This window comes from Amphibalanus amphitrite, unplaced genomic scaffold (assembly GCF_019059575.1).
Source record: "Amphibalanus amphitrite isolate SeventyFive unplaced genomic scaffold, NRLGWU_Aamphi_draft 000481F_arrow, whole genome shotgun sequence".
Lineage (NCBI taxonomy): Eukaryota > Metazoa > Arthropoda > Thecostraca > Balanomorpha > Balanidae > Amphibalanus > Amphibalanus amphitrite.
In genome coordinates, this window is record NW_024881975.1 from 214,237 (window position 1) to 236,591 (window position 22,355).

A 22,355-nucleotide genomic window follows, 5' to 3' on the forward strand; every position below is an offset into this window, starting at 1 on the left:
GCCAGCCGAGGATCACACACCAACCCCCACACAGCCGCCCCCAGACGCTCCGCCCGCCACTGGCCCGCTCCAGCTCCGCGACCCCTGTGTTCCAGCTCAGAGATCGGTCAGACAGAGGACTCCAGAGCTGCCGTCACCGCAATCCCGGCGGGTCCCACCTGACCGGTCGGCGATTAATCCAGGCCTGGGAGCTGCACGACAAAGTCGGCGCCCGACAGAGACGCCAGACTGTCGTCTGAGCTGGGCGAGTCTGCCGGCCCGGCGCCGCCGGGGTCCGGCGCCGGCCGGCACCCGGCGCCGGTACCCGCCGATCTGCCCCGCCTCCCCTCGGTCCCCGGCGGCACTCTACTCAGAACAATCATCTGTCGCGACCTCTTCGTTGACGGATACTTCTTTGAGGGAGTTGCGCGATGCCCCCGCGGCGGTTCCCATCTGGCTGCTGCGACTGGCCTGCCGGCCCGGCCGGCCGGTGACGGCAGAGCGCGACTTCTCTCGGCGACCTGACTGAGCGGGACAGACTGGACGGCACGCGGCCCCGAGCGCTGATCAGACCCGGGCCGGCGCTCCGGTCCTTCCGTCGGCTGGCTCCTCGGCACGGCGTGCGAGCTCCGCGGCAGAGCCCCCGCGCCCACCTCACTGCTCCGCTCGGTGTGTGACGGCGCCGGCAGGCCGCTGGGCAGCCGGGGCTCCAGTCCGTCACTCAGCCCGAGGAGCCAGTGGCCCTGTCCGACCGGGTCACCTGGCTCGCCGGCCCAGCCGCACTCGGACGTGGCCGGCAGACTCCCCGGCCCGCACAGCTCGCTCCCCCGCTCCGGCGGCAGCGTCACACTGACCGTCCCACTCCCCGCGGACAGCCGCTGCCCCGGACCGGGCCCCGGCCGAGCGGGGACCACCGCCAGCCGCGCCAACTCACCCTCCGACTGGGTCCGCTCCACGGCCAGATCCACCGGCAGATCCACCGGCAGATCCACCGGCAGGTCCACCGGCAGGTCCACCGGGGACACGGAGGCCGGCCCGTCCCGGTCAGTCAGCTTCCTCTTGCGCGCGCCCGGCGGAGACACCTGCGACTTCCCTGCCAGCTCACGGATAGCCGGCGGACAGACAGAGTGCGTGGCCAGCGACAGGCTGCTGAAGTCGGAGACTGCCCTCCTCTGGGCGGCTCCGGCGCCCGCCAGCAGCGCCTCCTCACAGTCGTCCAGGGAGCAGTCGGACTCGAACAGGCCGCCGACCTGGGCCAGCTCCCCCAGGGTGGTGGACGGCGTCCAGCCGGGCGCCGCCGGGTCCAGCGTGGGGACCGCGGCACCGCCGAGCGCAGGCCCCGGTCCCACCGCGCGCCCCCGGCCTCCCGAACTGCCAGCACCCCTACACGATCGAGACGCGCCTACTGGTGATCGGCCCTGGGGCTTTGGCGTGCTGGCTTTGTCCTTGGATTTAGCTTTCCAGTTAAGTGCGGTACTTTTTGAGGTGGCAGATCTATCTTTAGAGGTGGCAGCTTTGGATTTTGAGCTGTTGCCCTTCTTCCTCGACTTGCAAGCGTTGCCGTAGAGGACCTCGGCGTTTTCTTTTGAATTCGATGCTTTGCTTTTCGGAGTACCACTTTTGCTTTTAGAAGTATTCTTACCACCGTATTCGTTCCCTTTACTGCTGGGTTTGCCCCTGGGTGTGCTTGCGTTGCTTTTCGGCGCGCATGATTTACCTTTTGCGGTAGCTGCTCTGCCCTTAGGTGAGCTGATTTTATCGTTTGAGGTGCTGGTTTTGTGTTTCAAAGTGCGGACTCTCCTCTTCGAAAAACCCACCGCTAGTTTTGGAGTGCCAGATTTCCTCGCTGGTGTGCTGTCTTTGCTTTTAGGCCCGCGACCTTTTCTTTCTCGTGAGCCAGTAGCGCCTCTCGACACAGGAGTGCGGCCGCTCGGACAGCGGGGTGCATTTCTCGAGTTGCCCATCGCTTCTAGTGCGTCAATCGTACCACCCGCCGCACGGGCAGTGTTCCCGGTGCTGACAGTCAGACGGGGGCGCGCCCGGCCCCCGGCGGCGGCTCCGAGAGTCACCGGCGTCTGCTCGGCGCCGGCCGTCACGTCTCCGGCGCCCTCCAGCCGCAGCACGCGCTCGCCGGGCCGGACGGTCAGCAGCCGGCCGCCGGTCAGCTCGGCCACTGTCGTCGGCCCGCCGGGCGGTTCCGCGCCGACCAGCTCCTCGCCGTCTGACGCGCGCGACGTGCGCCCCTGACGCACCGGTAGCGCGGGCAGACGGCGCACGGGCGCGAAGGCGGCGCCGGGCGGCGCCACCGCCAGCACGGCTCCGTGGGGCGCGCGCAGCGCCGCGCTCTGACGGTCGGCACTCCGCACCAGGATAAACTCCCGCGCGCCGGGCGCCGCGCCCGACTCGCTCGCCGGCACCAGACTGGCGCGCGTGCCCTCACACAGGAACACCCTGGTCCCCACACTGCCCGACGACACGGGCCGGCTGTCCTTCCCTCGGGCCGTACTGTTCGGCGCTGTGGGGGTGCCTTTGGCTCTGCGGGGCTTGCTGCGCACCTTATCCTTCAGCTTCCGCGCCGTGCCGGTCAGCAGCCGGGCCGTACCTCTATTTCGGGCCGCGCGCCCTGACGTCCCAGCTGGGACCGCGGCGCCAGACGCGAGGTTCGAGACGTCCGGCATGTGGATGGTGATGCCGGAGGCCTCCATCACGATGGATGTGCCTGACGCGGTGCCTGTGGCATCACCGCCGGCGGGGTCGGAGTCGGGCTCTGCCGACCGGGGGCGGGGCTGGCAGTAGGGACACCTCCTGCGCCGAGGCGGGCTCGCCATCACAGTCGCCAGGTCCGGCAGGTGGGCAAACAGCTCCGAGTTCCAGCTCTTGGCCGCGCCAGGACGACGGCTGGCCTCCGCTGCCGGATCAGAGTCTTCAGAGCTGGGAGCGGGAGACTTGCTCCTCGACTTTGCCGCACGTCCGGTCAGGCGAGCTCTAGTCACGCGCGCCGAGTCCTCAGAGGAAATGAACGTTCCTCTGGGCTTAGCAGCGCAATCCCTTGGCGGCAGAGTAGCATGTCTCGCTAAATGACTGTCACCTCGCGTGGGCTGAGCCGGGTCCCCAGAGGCGCCGGCCAGACCTGTTGGTGAGCTCGGCGTCCCCGTGTCTGCGGGCGCCGTGCTGTCCGCTGGGTCAGCCGGCCCACTCGCTCTGTCCGCCGGCACCACGTCCTCGGGGCCGACAGGGCTGCTATCGGACCCGACCCTCGGTCGACATTCAGCAGGAGGGCTGCCCAGCAGGTCCAGGAAGTCCGGCATGGAGCCGGCCGTCGGTTCCGGCACATCGGGCGGCACACAGCACGGTCTGTCCGGGTCAGAGGCTCCGTCCGCCGGGAGGGCCCCCGGGACAGCCGGCAGGGGCGGCGCCCGTGCGACGGCCGAGTCTGCTGCTGGAGAACCGTCGGACGCCAGCGCCGTAAAGTCCGGAAATTCAGCCGAGCTGTCCGGGGAGCCGGGCCAGCCAGAGACGGCAGCAGAGCCGGCGAGCGGAGCGAGAGAGCCACCACTGGGGGCAGCAGGGAGAACAGCGGCGGCAGCGGGAGAAGCCTGTGCAGGGATCACAGTAGCGGCGGCGGCAGAGGGAGAAGCCTGTGCAGGGATCACAGTAGCGGCGGCGGCAGCGGGAGAAGCCTGTGCAGGGATCACAGTAGCAGCGGCGGCAGCGGGAGAAGCCTGTGCAGGGATCACAGTAGCAGCGGCGGCAGCGCAAGAAGCCGCTCCAACGATCACAGTCGCGGCGGCAGTCCCCGAGCCGGCAGCAGCGGACAGGGCCGCATCGCCAGCCGCGGGACCAGCGGCGGCGTCCGTGGGGGAGACGCAGGCCGACTCCGGCGCGTCACACGGTCCGTCCGGGAGGGTGCCTCCGCCGGTGTCGGCCGACCGCCGGCCGGCGCCACACACACGGTCGGCGACACCGCCCGGTACCAGGCCCCCGGTACGGCCGGCCGGCGGCGGCGCGCCGCTCTAGTTGAGGAAGTCGTGCATGCCCGGGTCGTCCATCTGTCCGGGCTGCTGCGGGGCCATCTGGCCCGGCTGGCCGCCCATCATGATACCGATCGGCCCCGGCGGCCGCTGGATCATCTGGGGCCGGTAGTTCTGCGGACAGCGGGCACAGGGCGTCACACGGCGTTCGATGGGGAATTGGGGAGGGTCACACCACCGAGTGCGGTGCGAGTATGTATATAGGGGGTTACATGGGGCGTGTGAAAAACGAGATCACAAGAAAAATGACATACAACGGGGATACGCAGAGGAGTTACTGTAGACAGGCGAGGAGGGACCACAACAAATTGTCAAAAGAGAAGCCGCCGGGAGACCAGCATTCAGTGTGACAGCCCGCCCCGGCCGGCCGGCGGCTCTCACCTGCTGGAGCAGGGTGCGCAGTCCGGGCGCCGAATCCATCTGCTGGCGCGCCTGGACGGGCACGGCGCCCTGCTGGGAGACCACGCCGCCGGCGGCGGACTGCGCGCCTCCCGGCGGCACCATCTGGCCGCCCGGCTGCACCATCTGACCGCCGGCGCCCTGCACCATCTGACCGCCGGCGCCCTGAACCATCTGGCCGCTGGCGCCCGGCTGGAACTGAAAAAAAAACACAGACGGAAAGGCGTCAAACGGTGCACCCAGTTTCTTGCCGCTCTGCACAGCTTAACAGCTCACTAGACTGGTTTTTAATACAAACGAAACATCATTATTCATTATATCAAAGAAAAAAAAAACAAGCAACAAAATTACAAACAAAACACTATAAATGAACTTTGTTCTGAGCAGTGAGAAGGTATGGGTCAACGAGGGAGCCTGGAATATGTCAAGAGGTGGCAGGGTGATAACTCTCGCTTACCTCACTCAGTCGGCGAACCAACTCCTCTAACTCGTGGCACTCATCGCTCTGTTCAGGATCCGGCGATAAAACGTTCATCATCTCTAAAATATCGGCTATGTTCTCCCCGGACTGGGAAGGAGTCAGACTGTCAGACTGTTCTGTATCCAGTTCCAAGCGGCCGCCTTCACAGGCCTGTCCTTGCGGCTCATCGCTGGACCGCACTGTCGGCTCACTGAGCCACTGGGCGCCCTGCTCGGACCCGGGCTGCTCCGGGGCACTCTCCGGGGACGGTCCGGCGGGCCGGCGCCACTCGGCTGAACCCCGTCCCGCACTCGGGGGCCGTCCCAACTCGGCCGACTCAGCAGACTCAGAGCTCAGCGCGGCCGGTGCCGGCTCCAGGCCCAGACCTTCAGACTCCAACAACTCACGCCAAGGACTTCCATCTGAACTTATCGACGCGGAGGACAGGCTGCTGGGCCCGTCGGCGTCCCGCGCAGGACTGCGGTCACTGAGGGCCGCTCTGAGCCCCGACGGCCGCCCCGACCCGGGCTCAGTCTCGGCCGGGACCGGCCGGCCGTCCCACCCCGAGAACTCGCCATCAGCCGGCACACCGGACTCGGAGATACCGCCACAGCTGCGAGACTCGTCTGAATGGAGTCCCTCGGTCAGCGGGTGGCCCGCCTCGTCCGGTCCGGCCACCGCTGGCCGCTCGGGCCGCGGCGTCGGTAACTGGAAGACGTCTGACTCGAAGAGTTCATACGGCTCACTCCTCTGCTGTGGCTGACCAGCGTGTTCCGCAATAGTGGGCTGATCTGACATCTCCGCACCCCTAACCTCGCTCACACGGTGTACCAGTCCAGCCAAATAGTCGCAGGGCTCATCACGGGATGTGGCGTCTCCTTCAGTCTCGGGAGGCCGCGCGGGACGCTCAGACTCCACTATCTGGTAAGAGTCGCTGCCCGGGTGTCCGTACAGCGCGGCCCGATTCTCTACAGCCGACTGCGGCGACCCGCGAGCAGCAGCACTTTCTGTTACGGTCTGCGCGCGCCCGGTCTCACTTACACGTGCCTCCAGTTCGGACGATTGGGGGGACTCGGCCTGTTCCGTGGCGTTGGAAGGCAATGGCGGATACACTGTCCCAGGACGGTCCGGGTGTTCGCCATTCAGTTGATCAGGATGTGAAGACCCGAGGCAGCTGGCCGATCCGATTGACACATGTCGCCTGATATCAATGTCGTCTTCCTGTCTTTTGTCCCCGCCTGGTTCAATAAATAGACCAGGATTCGGGTCGTCAGTGAGTTCAATACCCACGTCAGTAAGTAAAACACCACTCGGTAAGTCCCGGACACGATTTACGTAGCGATCTTCTCTACCTTTCACTTTATCACTCGACTCTGTCCACGGAGGCGAGGGAACGCTGCTGAGCTCGAGAATCTCACTCAGCTCGTCACCCAGTAGCAGTGGAACCGACCGCTGCACGCTGTCACTGACATCGGAGCGGGACGCACCCCCGGCGGCGTCCCTGGTCCCTGGTGCCATCCCAGCCGAGTCGCCGGCCGCCCCACCAGTCGGCCCCGAGCCAGGAACGGCAGGCAGTGCGCGGAACTGGTCACCGCTGGGTCCACCGACTGCGTCCGTCAGCCCACCGCCGCCCTCCCCGGCCAGTCGGAGGACGAGCGAGCTGTCAGACGTAAAGCCAGTCGGTAGTGATTCCGAACCCAGGGCGGCCTCCAACGCCGGCGACGGAGATTCAGAGTCGAACAACTGGCTCGGCTCACTGCTCTGTTCAGTCAGAGGTAGATGTCGCGCAGTGGCTGGCTCTCTTGACTCGAGTAAACAAGAATCCTCAATCAATTCCTGAACCAGTTGAACGGCTTCCTCATTTAGTTCAACAATACGTTCACCTAACAATGCAGCATTTCTCTCGCCACTTGATTGGCAGCCAGGCTCAGCATCTGCGTCAGCCACAAGGTTGACATTAAGGTCAACTTCTGGCGGTGGCGGTGAGCATTGTGATGCGAAAAAGTCACACAACTCGCTGGGCTCTTCCGCCTGCAACACCGGGGAATAGCTGCCAGGCTCGCCCGACTCTAACACACAGCTGAGATCACCAAGCTCCTCAATGAGCTCAGCCAACTCGTTCCCCCGCGCACGACTCGGTTCGCCACCCCTTTCAGTAGTGAGCTCAGCAGCTGGCTCGCCATTGCCTTGATCTACTAAATCAGTAGGCTCACATATGTCTTTCTCATTCCGATCACCGGCCGCGAGATCTTGCTCAGCCCCGGGGGGCGACGGCCGACATTCCTCGCTGAGGAGTTCCGTCCAGTCCCCGTCCTCCGACTGGGGGGCCGACGTCATCCCCCCTCCCGGGGCGGCGCGCGCTCAGCATCACAGTCCGCACAGCTGGCACCACCACGGACCGAGAAATGCCACCAAACAGTCGCACCGTATCGATGTGCGGCCGCTCTCCACCACTCGGTCGCCCCTCGCAGCCACGCCCGCCCTCCGGCGCTGCCGCGGGAGGACTGCCGTGCGCGTCAGCTGACTGCGTGACCCGGCGCTCCGGTCACGCCAGAGGCGGCGCCAGGCACTCGGGGAGGGGAAGGGGGGGGGGGGGTGGATTCGACCTACCGGTCAAATCACGAACGACTTTCAGAACAATATTAATAGTAACGTTCATAGTTCAAAGCCTTACAGAAACCAGCCGACAGGCCGAGTTGCCGGACCATGATCCGTTTCCCCCTTTCCCTGGCGAATGCCCCCCACCCCCACCTACCGACGGATCGGTGTGACGCTGTTTATCGCACGGGCGGTTGCAGGGAGGGGACTGGGGAGGGGGGCAGACCACAGCACCTGCCATGGACACGGTGGCCCGTATAGCGAACCATAAACGGATTCATGGCCGGCCGCCGGTAACTTTTTAGGTCTTGCCCCTTGATGCATCCGTTTGACTAACACATTTAACCTTCGCAGTGGGGGGGGGGGGGCATATGTTACCACCCTGTCGCGTTTTTTGCGTGTGAATAAAAAACCGCGGCGCGTAGCGCCGCGCCGCTTGGGGTAGCTTTTGGTACATCAATTTTGGACAATGTGTGAAATTTTTGACCCCAGGTCATGTCATGTCAGGTCACCAGGTCAAGTTAACTGACCAAACATAAAAAAGTTTGCAATCATGTCCAGCCTGCAGTGTTTGTCAGAAATGTTTTAAACTTGGTGGATTGCATGCTGTTATGGGCGCCTACAATTTGTATATCTCGGATCTTTTATATCCGTAACCTAAGGTCAGGTCAGTGGCGTGACCTTTCCATTACAAGTCAATGGAGAAAAATGAAAATGCCTCTAGATCCGTGTGTACGCATAGGAACAGTCCAAATATTTCAGAATCACAATGATTTGGACCACCCGTGATGACCTAGGTGTCATTTTTGCTGATAGCCTCTAGAAAGGTCATCCGAGGTCATTTGAGGCTACAAACAGATTTTTGCCAATAACTCGCGATTGGAAAGAGTTAGAACGCTGGGGATGGTCTCTTTGTGTTTGTCTTGTTGAGACGCATCGACTGATATGAAACATGAACTTTTCCGGTCAGGTCATGACCTTGACCTGAGGTCAAATTTTCAAGTTGACCTTTCAAGGTCAAATTATAGTTCATTCGACGCGTCTCGGCGAGAGGAACACGATTCTGGCAATAGAAATGTCGTGGCTTTTTGTAGTCGAAAGTTATTGTCGAAAAACACTTTTCGTAAAAACAGCTATTTTTGGAGTTTTTGCCCTCTGGAGGCTAAACCGTTGACCTGAGGTCAATTTTGATAATGACCTTATCAAAAGAAGAGTTCAAAAGCTATCGATTGCTGTTCCATGCGTTTTTCTAGCTGCCATAGTTCCTGAGATAACGGCATGTTTTCTGAAAAATATAATGACAATTGGCAAATTTTGACCTTTGATGACCTCTGGTGACCCCAATATTGCTCTAAGATGAAAAATGACTGAAATACTTTCAAACGTACGCATTGAGAGCTATCGACTGCTTTTTACCGCGTCTTTCTAGTCCTCTTGGTTTTTGAGTTAGAGGTGGGTGGTAACATATGCCCCCCCCCCCCCCACTAGGGCGAAGTTGGCTGAGACCGCCACTGGGGCGCGGGTTAAGGCAGACTAGCGAGACCACCTATCTTGCTGTGAAGCCAGTCACAGCTCACGTCACCAGCGTTTGGTTCCGTATTCCACGTCAAATCGAACAAAAATCGGCTGTTTTGCACCTTACCATCAGCGATTTCATTATAAATTTGTGAGCGAGTTCCTGTGTGGCCCCGGACATTACATTGATGTTTTTTGCACATTCTGACCACAGGTCTTCTAAATATAGGGCATCAAATTTTTACAAAATGTTGCATCTTTATATTTTTGAACGACCATAACTTTGGTTGTACTTGTTTGATTTGAATGAAATAAACCTTACTGTTTAGGTTATTTCTTAAGCATTTGTTTAGAATTGCACCTACTTAAATATATGACCTTGAAATTTGCTTAACTCTGTTGTTAAGCACAAATATTGAAATAGCAAAAAACACGTCACCTTCGATTTGGCTCATTTTCATATATTTTATTGCCTACCATATTCTTAACAACCTGTGAAAAAATTAGAGTGGGCCATTCATAAGTTTTGAAGAAAATTGCACATATGCAAACGTATGTTAGCACGCGCAGTGGAGGGGGAAGAGCGAATTTCGCCCACCCCTCCTGTTTTTCGCCAATATCTCATAAGATTAATGCGAAATTAATTATGTCTACCTGTTAAGAATTGAATTGGACATCTCATCGTGCAAGCAATAAGAAAATCGGTTCACAACTGTTCTAGTAATAGCGGTGTAAAGTGAACATCCTGTCGCCGCAGCGACGCGGCGACTCGACAGCCGGCGCCGACCGCTACGCGCCGCCTGAATTGTAGACTGTGCCGGGACGGAACGGAACGGTTCCGTCTTTACATCGCGCTCCCTACCGCTGATTACGTTCGATTCGCGTCAAATTTTGTGAGAAGACTAAGAAATGTACAGGCAATCTTATGGTGAAAGAATTGTGAAAATCGGTTGGTAAACAATTGAAATATGAACGTGTAAACACAAAATTGTGATTGCTGCGTTTCCCGCACCGGCCGAGCCCGCCTCAGCCGGCGACATGTTACTCTTAGCAGGCCTCTAACTGCCATATTTATTATTGGATTAACTAGAAATTCCCCATACATACTAAAAAAATGTATGTTCTTTCGTATAGTGAAGATCAAAAGACGTGAAGATATCATTGCGTGATAATGTTTTCGTTGAATTTACTTCATGATGCATTTCCACACGGCTCAAAATTCACCGCAAAATACCGTTTGCCTGAAACACTTTTACTATGGAACGTGAATGCTTGACTACGATGACTATGCATTTCCATTCTCGCAGAGTTTGGGATATCACTAATCAGCAATCATTCATTTCAGAAAGTGTACACAAGCAAGCATGTCTTGACTCTGTCTTTCAAGGTCACGCGCGGTTGCGTGATGTTGATGCATGAAAACGGCGTTTGCCGCGAAAGTTATGAATGGCCCACTCCAATTTTTTCACAGATGGTTAGGAACATTGTGACGGACATAATATGTAAAAATTACCCAAATCGAAGGTGACGTGTTTTTTGCTATTTAAATTTTCTGTTTTAATTTAAGGTCAAATGCATTTCAAGGTCACTTCAATTTAATTTTATAATTAAAAATCAAAGCCTTATCAATTGCCTATAAGACCCTGTTAATATAATTTTGATACCAGAAAGGGAACCAGAGTTATAGCCATTTAAAAAATTGATGTGTGGCATTTTTCGCTATATTCGATGGCCTATATCTCAGCGATACGTTATCAAATTTCGAAAATATTATACGTAACTCAGTTTTGAACCATGCCCAGTCTGCCTACAAATTTTCAGAAAAATCGAAGGGGATGACGGATTTCGGTGTTTGATTTGACGTGGAATGCCCCGTACGCCATCACAGCAGTATTGGAAGAGTAGCTGCGGCTATATGACACTCATGTTAGCTGTTTCGTCATGTTCATTGTCCACTGGCCCGCCGAAAGGTCGTAGGCTGTATGTTCTCATCCTCTTTGCGATAACGGCCTGACGTTGAATGACGCGTTTGTTGCCCAGCCAGCGACGGATAAAAACCTCAGTTACATGACGACGTCGGACATAGCATAATATGTCCTGTTGTTCCCTCGGGGCTCTGAAGCCGGTATACGTATGTTGAGAGACATCCGAAAAGCTCACATGCCGACTAGCCGAGTCATTCAGGTTCCAGCGTAGCACGAACTAAGGACGACCTTGGGGTCCGAAGGACAGCTTATCAGCTACCGAGACTAAAGAATCCTGCCGTGAAGAGTTCTCGGCGGCGGGCTTGATAGCTAAGTAGACGGGCCAAATGTCAGTCCGATCCTCCTCAGCCCGACGGCCGACATTACACTGTTCTTGTCAGCCATTGGAGCCGTTGCAGATATCGAGGACATTCGAGGCTGAATAAACGGGTCTGAAGACGGGACAGACCGCTATGATTCCGCCGGTCTCCCCCTAAGCTAGAGCAGAGCAGGGGCTGCTGCCTTCCACCTGCTCTGCTGCTGACCCGATTATGGTCCTCCCGCCGACTCACCTGGTGGTGGACGTGGTCCTCACGCCGACTCACCTGGTGGTGGACGTGGTCCTCCCGCCGACTCACCTGGTGGTTGGACGTGGTCCTCCCGCCGACTCACCTGGTGGTGGACGTGGTCCTCCCGCCGACTCACCTGGTGGTGGACGTGGTCCTCCCGCCAACTCACCTGGTGGTGGACGTGGTCCTCCCGCCGACTCACCTGGTGGTGGACGTAGTCCTCGCGCCGACTCACCTGGTGGTGGACGTGGTCCTCCCGCCGACTCACCTGGTGGTGGACGTGGTCCTCCCGCCGACCCACCTGGTGATGGACGTGGTCCTCCCGCCGACTCACCTGGTGGTGGACGTGGTCCTCCCGCCGACTCACCTGGTGGTGGACGTGGTCCTCCCGCCGACTCACCTGGTGGTGGACGTGGTCCTCCCGCCGACTCACCTGGTGGTGGACGTGGTCCTCCCGCCGACTCACCTGGTGGTGGACGTAGTCCTCGCGCCGACTCACCTGGTGGTGGACGTGGTCCTCCCGCCGACTCACCTGGTGGTGGACGTGGTCCTGCTGCTGTTTGTACTGCAGCTCCTTCTGCGCCATCCTGGCCAGCTGCTGCCGCAGCTGCTGCATCTGCATCAGGTTCTGGTGCCGCTCGGCGTGGCCCGTCGGCTGAGAGGCCAGCTGGGAGGCCAGCGCGCCCTGCCGCACGGCACGGCACACTCAAAGACGGACCGGCGGCCACACTCGGCGGCAGACACGGGGTATTGTACCACGGCACACTCAGAGACGGACCAGCGGCCACACTCGGCGGCAGACACGGGGTATTGTACCACGGGGCACTCAGAGACGGACCGGCCGCCACACTCGGCGGCAGACACGGGGTATTGCACCACGGGACACTCAGAGACGGACCGGCGGCCACACTTGGCGGCAGACACGGGGTATTGTACCACGGGACACTCAGAGACGGACCGGCGGCCACACTCGGCGGCAGACACGGGGTATTGTACCACGGGACACTCAGAGACGGACCGGCGGCCACACTCGGTGGCAGATACGGGGTATTGTACCACGGCACACTCAGAGACGGACCGGCGGCCGCACTCGGCGGCAGACACGGGGTATTGTACCACGGGACACTCAGAGCCGGACCGGCGGCCGCACTCGGCGGCAGACACGGGGTATTGTACCGCGGGACACTCAGAGACGGACCGGCGGCCACACTCAGCCGCGGAGACAGGGTCCCACGGACACTCATGGCGGACAAAGGGATCAAATCCGCAAGAGCGCCGGTTGGAGGCCCAAAGCGAAACAAACACCTTAATATTCCACAGTCCACACATTCTTCACAGAATTGACTAGCCTAAGTTTCAAAATGTTTGAAATAAAAAGCTTCGATACCAAGCGAACGAAGAGCACATAGCGATTCTCATGAGCAGCCAGTAACATTACTGGGATCATGCTATTGGCTCCTCCGAGGTTCGAGGCCGGGTAATCATGGTTAACTTTTCACCGACTCAATGTATTGGGGGCGGGGGAGGGGGCTGACCTGCGGCACGTTGCTAGCGGGCATCTGCTGCCGGGGCTGCTGCTGCTGCTGCTGCTGCTGGAGGAGCTGCTGCTGCAGCTGCTGCGGCTGCGCCTGCTGCTGGTTCATGTTGATCTGCATCTGCGGCCCGCCGGCGCCCACCGCGAACTGGGCGCCGTGCGTCATCAGAGGGGGCCGCGCGCCGGCCGGCCCGGCCGTCTGAGGGGCGCGGCCGCGCACACCGCCTGCCGGAACACCGGGCCAGACAGGTCACACCAGGTCAGACAGGTCACACCGGGTCACAACAAGTCACAATGGGTCACAACAGGTCACACCACGTCAGACAGGTCACACCAGGTCAAACAGGTCACATCGGGTCACAACGGGTCAGACAGGTCACACCGGGTCACAACAGGTCACACCACATCAGACAGGTCACACTGGGTCAGACAGGTCACACCGGGTCAGACAGGTCACACCGGGTCAGACAGGTCACACCGGGTCAGACAGGTCACACCAGGTCACAACAGGTCACACCAGGTCAGACAGGTCACACCAGATCAGACAGGTCACACCAGGTCAGACAGGTCACACCGGGTCACAATATGTCACACAGGGTCACAACAGGTCAAACTGGGTCAGACAGGTCACACAGGGTCAGACAGGTCACACCGGGTCACAACAGGTCATTCGAGCACTCCGGAGTCGTCGCGAACCTACCAAATACATGCGACCGGTCCAGCTGCGTACAAGGCCTTGGACAAAGCCCCTGAGAGTGACTGTTGAACTGAGGACCACCGGTTTGTCTCGCCCTGTGAGACCATGACTTGTCTCGCCCTGTGAGGCCACTGGTCTGTCTCACCCTGTGAGGCCACTGACCTGTCTCGCCCTGAGACAGCTGGCCGCCGCCCAGCGTCATCGGGTTGGTCTGCTGGATCAGCACGCTGGGTCGCGGACCGGCCATGGCGCCGCCTGGCGGCTGCTGCGGCTGTGGCTGCTGCTGCTGCGGCTGGCCCGGCCCAGCCATCTGCTGCTGCGCCGCGCCAGCCATCTGCTGCTGCTGCTGTTGCTGCTGCTGTTGTTGGTGCCTCTGCTGCAAAGGCAGAAAGAAAAAGGCATCATAGCAGCAACAGAAACATTTCATCTAGCAGACACCCAAACACAAGCTATGTAAAACAAAGCCGCGGAAGTAAATGCATGTACATTTCATGTACCTACACCCAGTTACTTTGGAATTGGGAGTTACTTTGCAACCACATCCCTACGGTACAGCTCAACAGAAGTCCCAGGACAGGACACACGTCTGATCTTTCAGCTACCTTGAGTGTCAGATACTGTTTCTGCTTGGCCATGACTTCCTTGAGTTTCTCGATGAAGCCGGTCTGATCGTTGGGGATGAAACCGAAGTAGGTCTGCTTCTCGGCGGCGTACAGCAGCATCATCACCTTGACGTCCGTCGGCGTGGTCGAGTTGAAGTAGACGCAGCCGGTCTGGGGACCGAGAGGACACCGTCAGCGCCTCGGCGCCGGCAGCGTCCAGTCGCTACATTATTGTCAGACTTCACACCGTCCCGTGACCCGTCCGGTGACACTGTCCCGTGACCCGTCCGGTGACACTGTCCCGTGACCCGTCCGGTGACACCACACCGTCCCGTGACCCGTCGGGTGACACCACACCGTCCCGTGACCCGTCTGGTGACACTGTCCCGTGACCCGTCCGGTGACACTGTCCCGTGACCCGTCCGGTGACACCACACTGTCCCGTCCCGGCCACTCACGCTGCCGCTGCTCATCACTTGGCTGAGTCGCTCCAGCGGCTCGCACGGCTGCAGGTTGAACTTGACCGAGCGGATGTTGTCGAAGTAGGCCTTGCCGATGGTGCTGATGACGTTGCGGTTGATGAGCTGCATCATCAGCTTGTTGGGCCAGTTGTCCGCCTTCCTGCGGTGCGGGAGAGGGAAGAAAACGGTCACTCACGGACAACACACTGGAGTTTGGTCAGTAAAACCGCAGCCCCGGCTGCGCATCGAGTAAGTCGGCGACCGCATATCGTGTGCCGAGGCTACAATATTTCACCAAGTGACTTTCCACAAGTATGTGTAGACAAATAAGTGGATGGACCTACATATCTGTTCACTCTATCGTCGTTTGTTTGATCCCAGGGGAGGTTCTTCGCTATCTCCCCTGCCTATTAGTATCTCCTCCTATCCCCTGTCCCGGTCACCCATCTGGCACCAGTAACTCCGGCTCGGACCAGTGTGGCCAGTCGGGACCCCCCGTGACTGCGACTCGGACCAGTGTGGCCAGTCCGGACCCCCATGACTCCGACTCGGACCAGTTCGGACTCCGACTCACACTTCGGGCTCTCCGTTGGCGTTGGCGCTGCAGCTCAGCTGACACGGGATCGAGTGCACCTGCTTGTTGGCCTCGCCCATCCTCTTTTCGGACCACTCCAGCGTGCCCTCCCAGATCTTCACCTGCGCACGGAGGGAGCCGTCAGGCGTACGGACAGATACGGACGCCGCAGTGCCTGCGCTCAGCGAGCCAGGGACTGGGGGGACAACGCGACCACGCCTCAACGATCCCAAATGGAACGGTATAGCTACCCGGACAACCTCATCTGCGTAACTGAATACTGTACACTGTTAGTGAGTTGCGAGTAATTATTTATGATGCACCAGTCTGCGTACCGGGTGCTGCTGCTGCTGCATCCTAGGCTGCTGCTGCTGTTGCTGGGCCTGCTGCTGCTGCTGCTGCTGGAACTGCGGCTGCTGCATGCTGGGCCCCGGCTGGCCCACCATACCCTGCTGCTGCTGGGGCGGCTTGGGTTGCTGTTGCTGTTGCTGCTGCTGCTGTTGTTGCTGCTGCTGCTGCTGTTGCTGCTGCTGTTGGATGCCGAAACGCGGCACCTGCGCCCGCATCATACCACCGACCATACCGGGCACTGCGGACACGGAGAAACCGGACACATCATACCACAAACCATACCGGACACTGCGGACAAGGACAAACCAAACCGGACAGTGTCCGCATCATACCACCAACCATACCGGTACTGCGGAGACGTACAGCTCAATGGACAGCGGACCCAATCGGCGTCCACCCGGCCGCTGCTGACTGTGACCCACTCACCCTGTTGCATTCCCGGCTGCTGCTGCTGCTGCTGCTGCTGCTGCTGAAGGAAGACCTGGTTCGGCTGTGGATTGGTGGCCATCGGCGGCTTGTTGAGCTGCGACCTGAGCACCGAGTTCTCCGCCGGAACGCCCACTGACTGGGGCATCGACGTCTGCGGAATACCTGCCGGAGGACAGGAAAAAGAAAAAGACAGGTTGCAGGTCTGAGGAATACCTGCCGGAGGACGGGTCGACGTCTGAGGAATACCTGCCGGAGGACAGGGGCGTCTGAGGAACACCTGCCGGAGGACAGGGGCGTCTGAGAAACACCTGCCGGAGGACGGGGTCAGCGAGCGGCGACCAATCGTAATCGAGGCGGCGGGTGACAGCTGTCATATTCATTTCATGGAACTATTTAGGGGGCAAAACAGCACAAACATTTTTTTCGATCGTTATAATAATTATCAGGCTCCCACAAAAAGAAACACGCCATGGCCCAGAATAACGATGTTTTTCCGCCTCCGGCCGCCGCACAGTCAGCCCCAGTGCCGGGCCGGACCCCTATGGCAGCTGTCCGTCCCGAGTGGCGCCCCGCGGACGGCGAGTGCTCCGTACCGGTCATGCCCTGCTGCTGGCCCATCTGCTGGCCCTGCCACAGCTGCGGGCCGCCCATCAGGCCCTGGCCGGCCGGCGTCTGCACGGTGACGTTGGGCGGGCCCTGCTGGCGCAGGCCGGACATCACCTGCATCCCGGCCGGGCCCGTCGGACGGCCCGCCTGCATCATCTGCTGACCGCGCACCATAATCTGGGGGACGGAGGTCAGCGGACAGAAGTCAGCGGTCAGAGATGTCAGCGCCTCATCGGTCAGATGTCAGAGGTCAGCGGTCAGAGAGGTCAGCGGTTAGAGAGTTCAACCCAGTCACAACAGTCAGACGTCGGAACGGGTACTAAACACTTAATAGTATAGTAAAGTAAATTAACTGCGCTCGCTGCAGCTGGACGCTCCCCCAGTCTCCCCAGCGCGACACTCCAGCTGACCACCCCTCGCCCCGCCCAGGTCGGGCTGCCGCAGATGTACCCACCGGGCGGTGCTGGTAGCCCTGGCTGGGCACCGGGCTGGCGCGCTGGTTGGGCGGCGTGGTGGTGCGCATCTGGGCCATGTTGATGATCATCTGCGGCTGGCTCATGGCGCCCTGCGGCGGCTGGCTCATCCCCGGCGTCAGACTGTTGATGGGCGCGCCTGCTGGACCCACACACACAAACACACACACTCAAGTACAAGTACCTGCACACGGACACGGTCATTGCAGATAAAGCGAAATCCATCATGATGCATTATAATTATCCAAAGTCGCATTCGACATGTCTTTAGAGATTACAAAATTTTATGAAGTGAATATTGTAACGGCTCGAGCCGTCCGTAGTTTGGTACTGTATTGTATTTACTACAAGCACCCACAGGCAAACGCCCTTTTAACGGGTGCAGTCAAAACAGTACATAAAATCATAAACAAGATGAGGTGAAAACACAAACGATTCACAACACTGTAGTTAAAAGCACGGCATAACATAGGTAGGTATCTACTATAAGCAACACTAAAAAGAAAACAAGCTAAAAGTATACACTAAAAGGAAACATGCTAGTACACACCGGCGGCCTGACCGAATGAATATGCAGCAGTTCTGAAGGCTCCAAGTGTTGCCGTGAAAAAGTCAACTGTACTGTTCGCGGCTACGAGGGCGTTACAGCTGTTAGGAATTCGCCCAAACATAGAGTTTTTGACAGTATTGACTCGTGCTGGTGGGATATTCCACAGCCTGATGTTGCGCACCCCTCTACTAGGTGCTGAGAGTGAGAACCTTGTGACCAGTTGCGGGCAGTCAATCTGACCATGGAAAATCTTGAATAAAAACATGAGGTCGTGTTGATGAAATCTCGATTTGATGGATGGAACCTGAAAATGAAACAGTACCTTGCTGCTGCGGCTGCATGCCGGCCGAGATGACGATCTGCTGCGGCATCTGCTGCGGCACCTGCTGCGGCGGCGGCTGGCTGCTCGCCTGCTCCTGCAGACTGCGCGGGCACACAGCGGCGCGGGTCAGTCAGAGCAACACAAAGATGTGGTGGATGGTTGGGCATGTCGGACGGCAGCCGACAGTACCGAAAGCAAGGCTGGAGCAGGAGTGTCAAGGCGTCACCGGGAAGTGAGAAACTACAGCGAATCCCAGAGCTGAGTAGGGGAGCTCGGGGCCAATGGCGGGGGACTACCCACCTGAACCTGTTGAGCAGAATCAGGTGGTGCGGGTCGCGCGTGTAGTTTTTGGCGTGGTTCAGCGCCACGTCGCCTCCCGCCTGCTCAAACAGCTTCTGAATGCCACCCAGCCGCCGCGGACACATCACGGAGAAGTAGATCGAGCGCTGCCGAGAGGGGAAACGTCAGCACCGGGCGGACAACGGGAGACACCGGCCTGCTCCGAGAAAACTGCCGTCGTTCTCAGCTCTTCACGACAGCATGGGTTTCTGTCTAGAGCAATGGACATTTCACCAGCTGCCAAATGCATCATCCTACCAAACAAGAGTGTAGTAAATATACACATGTAGTGTGTCAATATAACCATTACTACGCTGCGAACCGTCACCTCACCCTACCCCACTCTGCGCTCCACCAGGCCATCAAGCCACCCCGTCCGGCACCTCGTGGATGCCGGCGATCAGCTGGTCCATGCCGGCGCCCAGGAAGCTGGGCGTCTCCTGGACGGGCAGCTGGAACGGCAGCGAGTTGCACACCAACACCAGGTGGCGCTGCGCCGGCCCAGAGGACGACGGCTCCCGCAGCTGCTGCTTCAGGTCGTCGAAACACTGCAGCGCGCACGCCACACCTTCGGCGATGCACGAGACGTTGTCGCACGTGCCGCCGATGTACCTGCCGCGGAGAGGGTCGGGCGTGGAAGTCGCTTTTGACTGAGGCAGCAATGATAGACAGCTACATGACGATCAGCAAGAGGAGCAACGGTTTGGCACAACACTGCATTTCACCTATAAATGGCACCAAGAATATCCAAATGAATCAGCTTCATCCAAGCGTAGTTAGATAATCACACCACAATTGATGCATCTCCTGTCTGCACTGCCCCAGCAGTCCCCTGCCCCTCTCAACTCACTCAGCATGCTCGAGGTATTGTAAAAACTTGTCAGTGGACGGTGTGGGGTGACAGCAGTTGACAGGCGGATCTGGAACTCCATCCCCCGCGGTGAATGTCACCAGGGTAAACAGAGTGCCAGAGAGACGGCCGCCATACTTGGCCAGATCTGCTGCCGAGCTTGGAGGAGTGGCCATCTTGGAAAAGTATCTAGAAGCACACCGCAAGACAAATCAAATGCAATATACATAACAAACAGTTTGTGATGACTCAGTATGCCTAAAGGCAGTACAGCATGTGATACTGCTGCATAAATAGGCATTCACCTATAAACTGAATCTAGGCTCTAGCAGGGGAATGTAACAAGAATGGCAGACCATGCGAGCCAAAAACACTTACTCCAAGGTGGGTTTGATATAATTGTCCAGCATCTCTGGCAGGTAGGCGCCATTGAGGGCCGTCGCCTCCACCACAAACACCACGTCAGCATCAAAGGTCTGATCCTGACGACCCAGCATGACAGCTGCGACCTGAGAGCAGATGAGGTCATGTAATATGTATCAGTAATACAGCCATTCAAATGGTTGACAAAACACATTGCACTGCTAATATTGTATAATGGTCGGTAGTAAAGCAGGCATCACACTTGTTTATTCCAACAGCTAGGTTGTAGGTTTTAGGTTGCAGGTTTTAGGTTGTAGGTTTTAGGTTGTAGGTTTTAGGTTGTAGGTTTTAGGTTGTAGGTTTTAGGTTGTAGGTTTTAGGTTGTAGGTTTTAGGTTGTAGGTTTTAGGTTGTAGGTTTTAGGTTGTAGGTTTTAGGTTGTAGGTTTTAGGTTTTAGGTTGTAGGTTTTAGGTTGTAGGTTTTAGGTTGTAGGTTTTAGGTTGTAGGTTTTAGGTTGTAGGTTTTAGGTTGTAGGTTTTAGGTTGTAGGTTTTAGGTTGTAGGTTTTAGGTTGTAGGTTTTAGGTTGTAGGTTTTAGGTTGTAGGTTTTAGGTTGTAGGTTTTAGGTTGTAGGTTTTAGGTTGTAGGTTTTAGGTTGTAGGTTTTAGGTTGTAGGTTTTAGGTTGTAGGTTTTAGGTTGTAGGTTTTAGGTTGTAGGTTTTAGGTTGTAGGTTTTAGGTTGTAGGTTTTAGGTTGTAGGTTTTAGGTTGTAGGTTTTAGGTTGTAGGTTTTAGGTTGTAGGTTTTAGGTTGTAGGTTTCAGGTTGTAGGTTTTAGGTTGTAGGTTTTAGGTTGTAGGTTGTAGGTTCAAAGGTTGTAGGTTCAAAGGTTGTAGGTTTTAGGTTGTAGGTTTTAGGTTGTAGGTTTTAAGTTGTAGGTTTTAGGTTGTAGGTTTTAAGTTGTAGGTTTTAGGTTGTAGGTTTTAGGTTGCAGGTTTTAGGTTGTAGGTTTTAGGTTGTAGGCTTTAGGATGTAGGTTTTAGGTTGTAGGTTTTAGGTTGTAGGTTTTAGTTTGTAGGTTTTAGGTTGTAGGTTTTAGGTTGTAGGTTTTAGGTTGTAGGTTTTAGGTTGTAGGTTTTAGGTTGTTGTAGGTTTTAGGTTGTAGGTTTTAGGTTGAAGGTTTTAGGTTGTATGTTTTAGGTTGTAGGTTGTACTTTTAGGTTGTAGGTTTTAGGTTGTAGGTTTTAGGTTGTAGGTTTTAGGTTGTAGGTTTTAGGTTGTAGGTTTTAGGTTGTAGGTTTTAGGTTGTAGGTTTTAGGTTGTAGGTTTTAGGTTGTAGGTTTTAGGTTGTAGGTTTTAGGTTGTAGGTTTTAGGTTGTAGGTTTTAGGTTGTAGGTTTTAGGTTGTAGGTTTTAGGCTGTAGATTTTGTAGGCAAGGTTAGGTCAGGTTTGGTTAGGTTTAGTTTGGTTTGATTAGAAAGCATCTTTGGGTAAAGCGCCTCTCCTTGGTTGGAAAAAGAAGTGTGATGCCTGCTTTACGACTACCTAATGGTCTAATCAATCTAGATGTGTAATGGTTTCACACACTGTTGCCTGGTTATCAACACATATAAATATTAAATGTGAGTAAGGCAAGCGAAATCATAAAAATATCAATTTGTGCAAACCTTTCAACTATTAAATTCAATGCATGCTTACCAGTTTCAAATTGATTCACCTTAAGCCCGGCCAGCAACCGCATAAACTCAAAATTTTGCATTTGTGAAGATTCCCCCCCCCCCCCAAGAAAATCAGCTTTTTGGAAAAGTTAGGTGGAAAGTAGGCACCTACATGAGTGTTTAGTGTTTCTGTGCATGCAGAATTTTCCCTGATATCAGTTTCTGTGGTTTTCCTGAATTTCTACATGATGTATTTCCTATCGCCGGCTGAACTCGATCTACGTAACAATTTCTTGCAAAACTTAACAAGAAGCATGACGTGCATTATTACCTGGAGGATCACTCGTAGTTTTTTTTTATAAATTTAGTCCGAACCTTTTGATGGGAAGGAATCACAAGGACAGAGCCACCGCTAAGCGAAGCTTGTTGCGGTGACCCTGCCCTCTACCCTCCGATCGCGCAATTCCGATACTATGGCAGAATTTAGAGTCCAAAGTTTAACGTGCGCACAAAGCCGCGCACGGCCGGTCCCCTCGCTGACTTCGCCTGGCTACGGCCTGCCACCAACCGCAACCATACCTGTCAGGAGGCCCGTAAATGTCGAGCGCCCGTCGCGCTTCGAACCCGGACTGTCACAACCGGGAACGCGTGCTCTCACCACGCGGAGTCCAACGCTCTAACCAACTGAGCTACGGGACCGGCTGCTGGCCGGGTTTGCACAACCACCAAGTTAAGCTTAGGCTTTGAGAATTTCGTCAGAGGCATTTGCTTACCTACAGTAGCAGTACAGCAAAGGTTAAAATAGTGATAAATAGTTATTTTACGGTCTTAACGCATATGTATTGTCACCCAAAGGTTTATTCGTTGTTACCTGTTTAAGCTGTTGTGCTCGAAATCAGATGAAGAAAACAACAAAATAACTTATCACTGCAACATCCAGCAAATGGCCTGAGCAAATGCGATGATAGCTCAAAAATAATCAAAATAAGTGATACGTGCTTTCTTATGCACGCCGGTGAAAACAGGGCGCCGGA

General features: G+C 56.8%; 1 protein-coding gene across 1 annotated transcript; it reads right to left on the bottom strand.

Moving 5' to 3' along the window:
- Nucleotides 1-3,682: 3,682 nt before the first annotated feature.
- On the bottom strand, nt 3,683-22,352 carry LOC122392314 (mediator of RNA polymerase II transcription subunit 25-like). Its single transcript, XM_043387027.1, has 20 exons — nt 22,193-22,352; nt 19,682-19,812; nt 19,304-19,492; nt 18,837-19,065; nt 18,415-18,560; nt 18,115-18,215; nt 17,224-17,381; nt 16,757-16,946; nt 16,161-16,325; nt 15,719-15,972; nt 15,384-15,505; nt 14,807-14,969; nt 14,349-14,519; nt 14,090-14,122; nt 13,909-14,011; nt 13,051-13,274; nt 12,580-12,700; nt 12,048-12,220; nt 4,392-4,607; nt 3,683-4,124 (listed from the first exon to the last, which is right to left on the bottom strand). Exons 2-20 carry the CDS (start codon nt 19,798-19,800, stop codon nt 3,993-3,995), a joined length of 3,009 nt encoding a protein of 1,002 aa, XP_043242962.1. The 5' UTR covers nt 19,801-19,812; nt 22,193-22,352; the 3' UTR covers nt 3,683-3,992.
- Nucleotides 22,353-22,355: the final 3 nt, after the last annotated feature.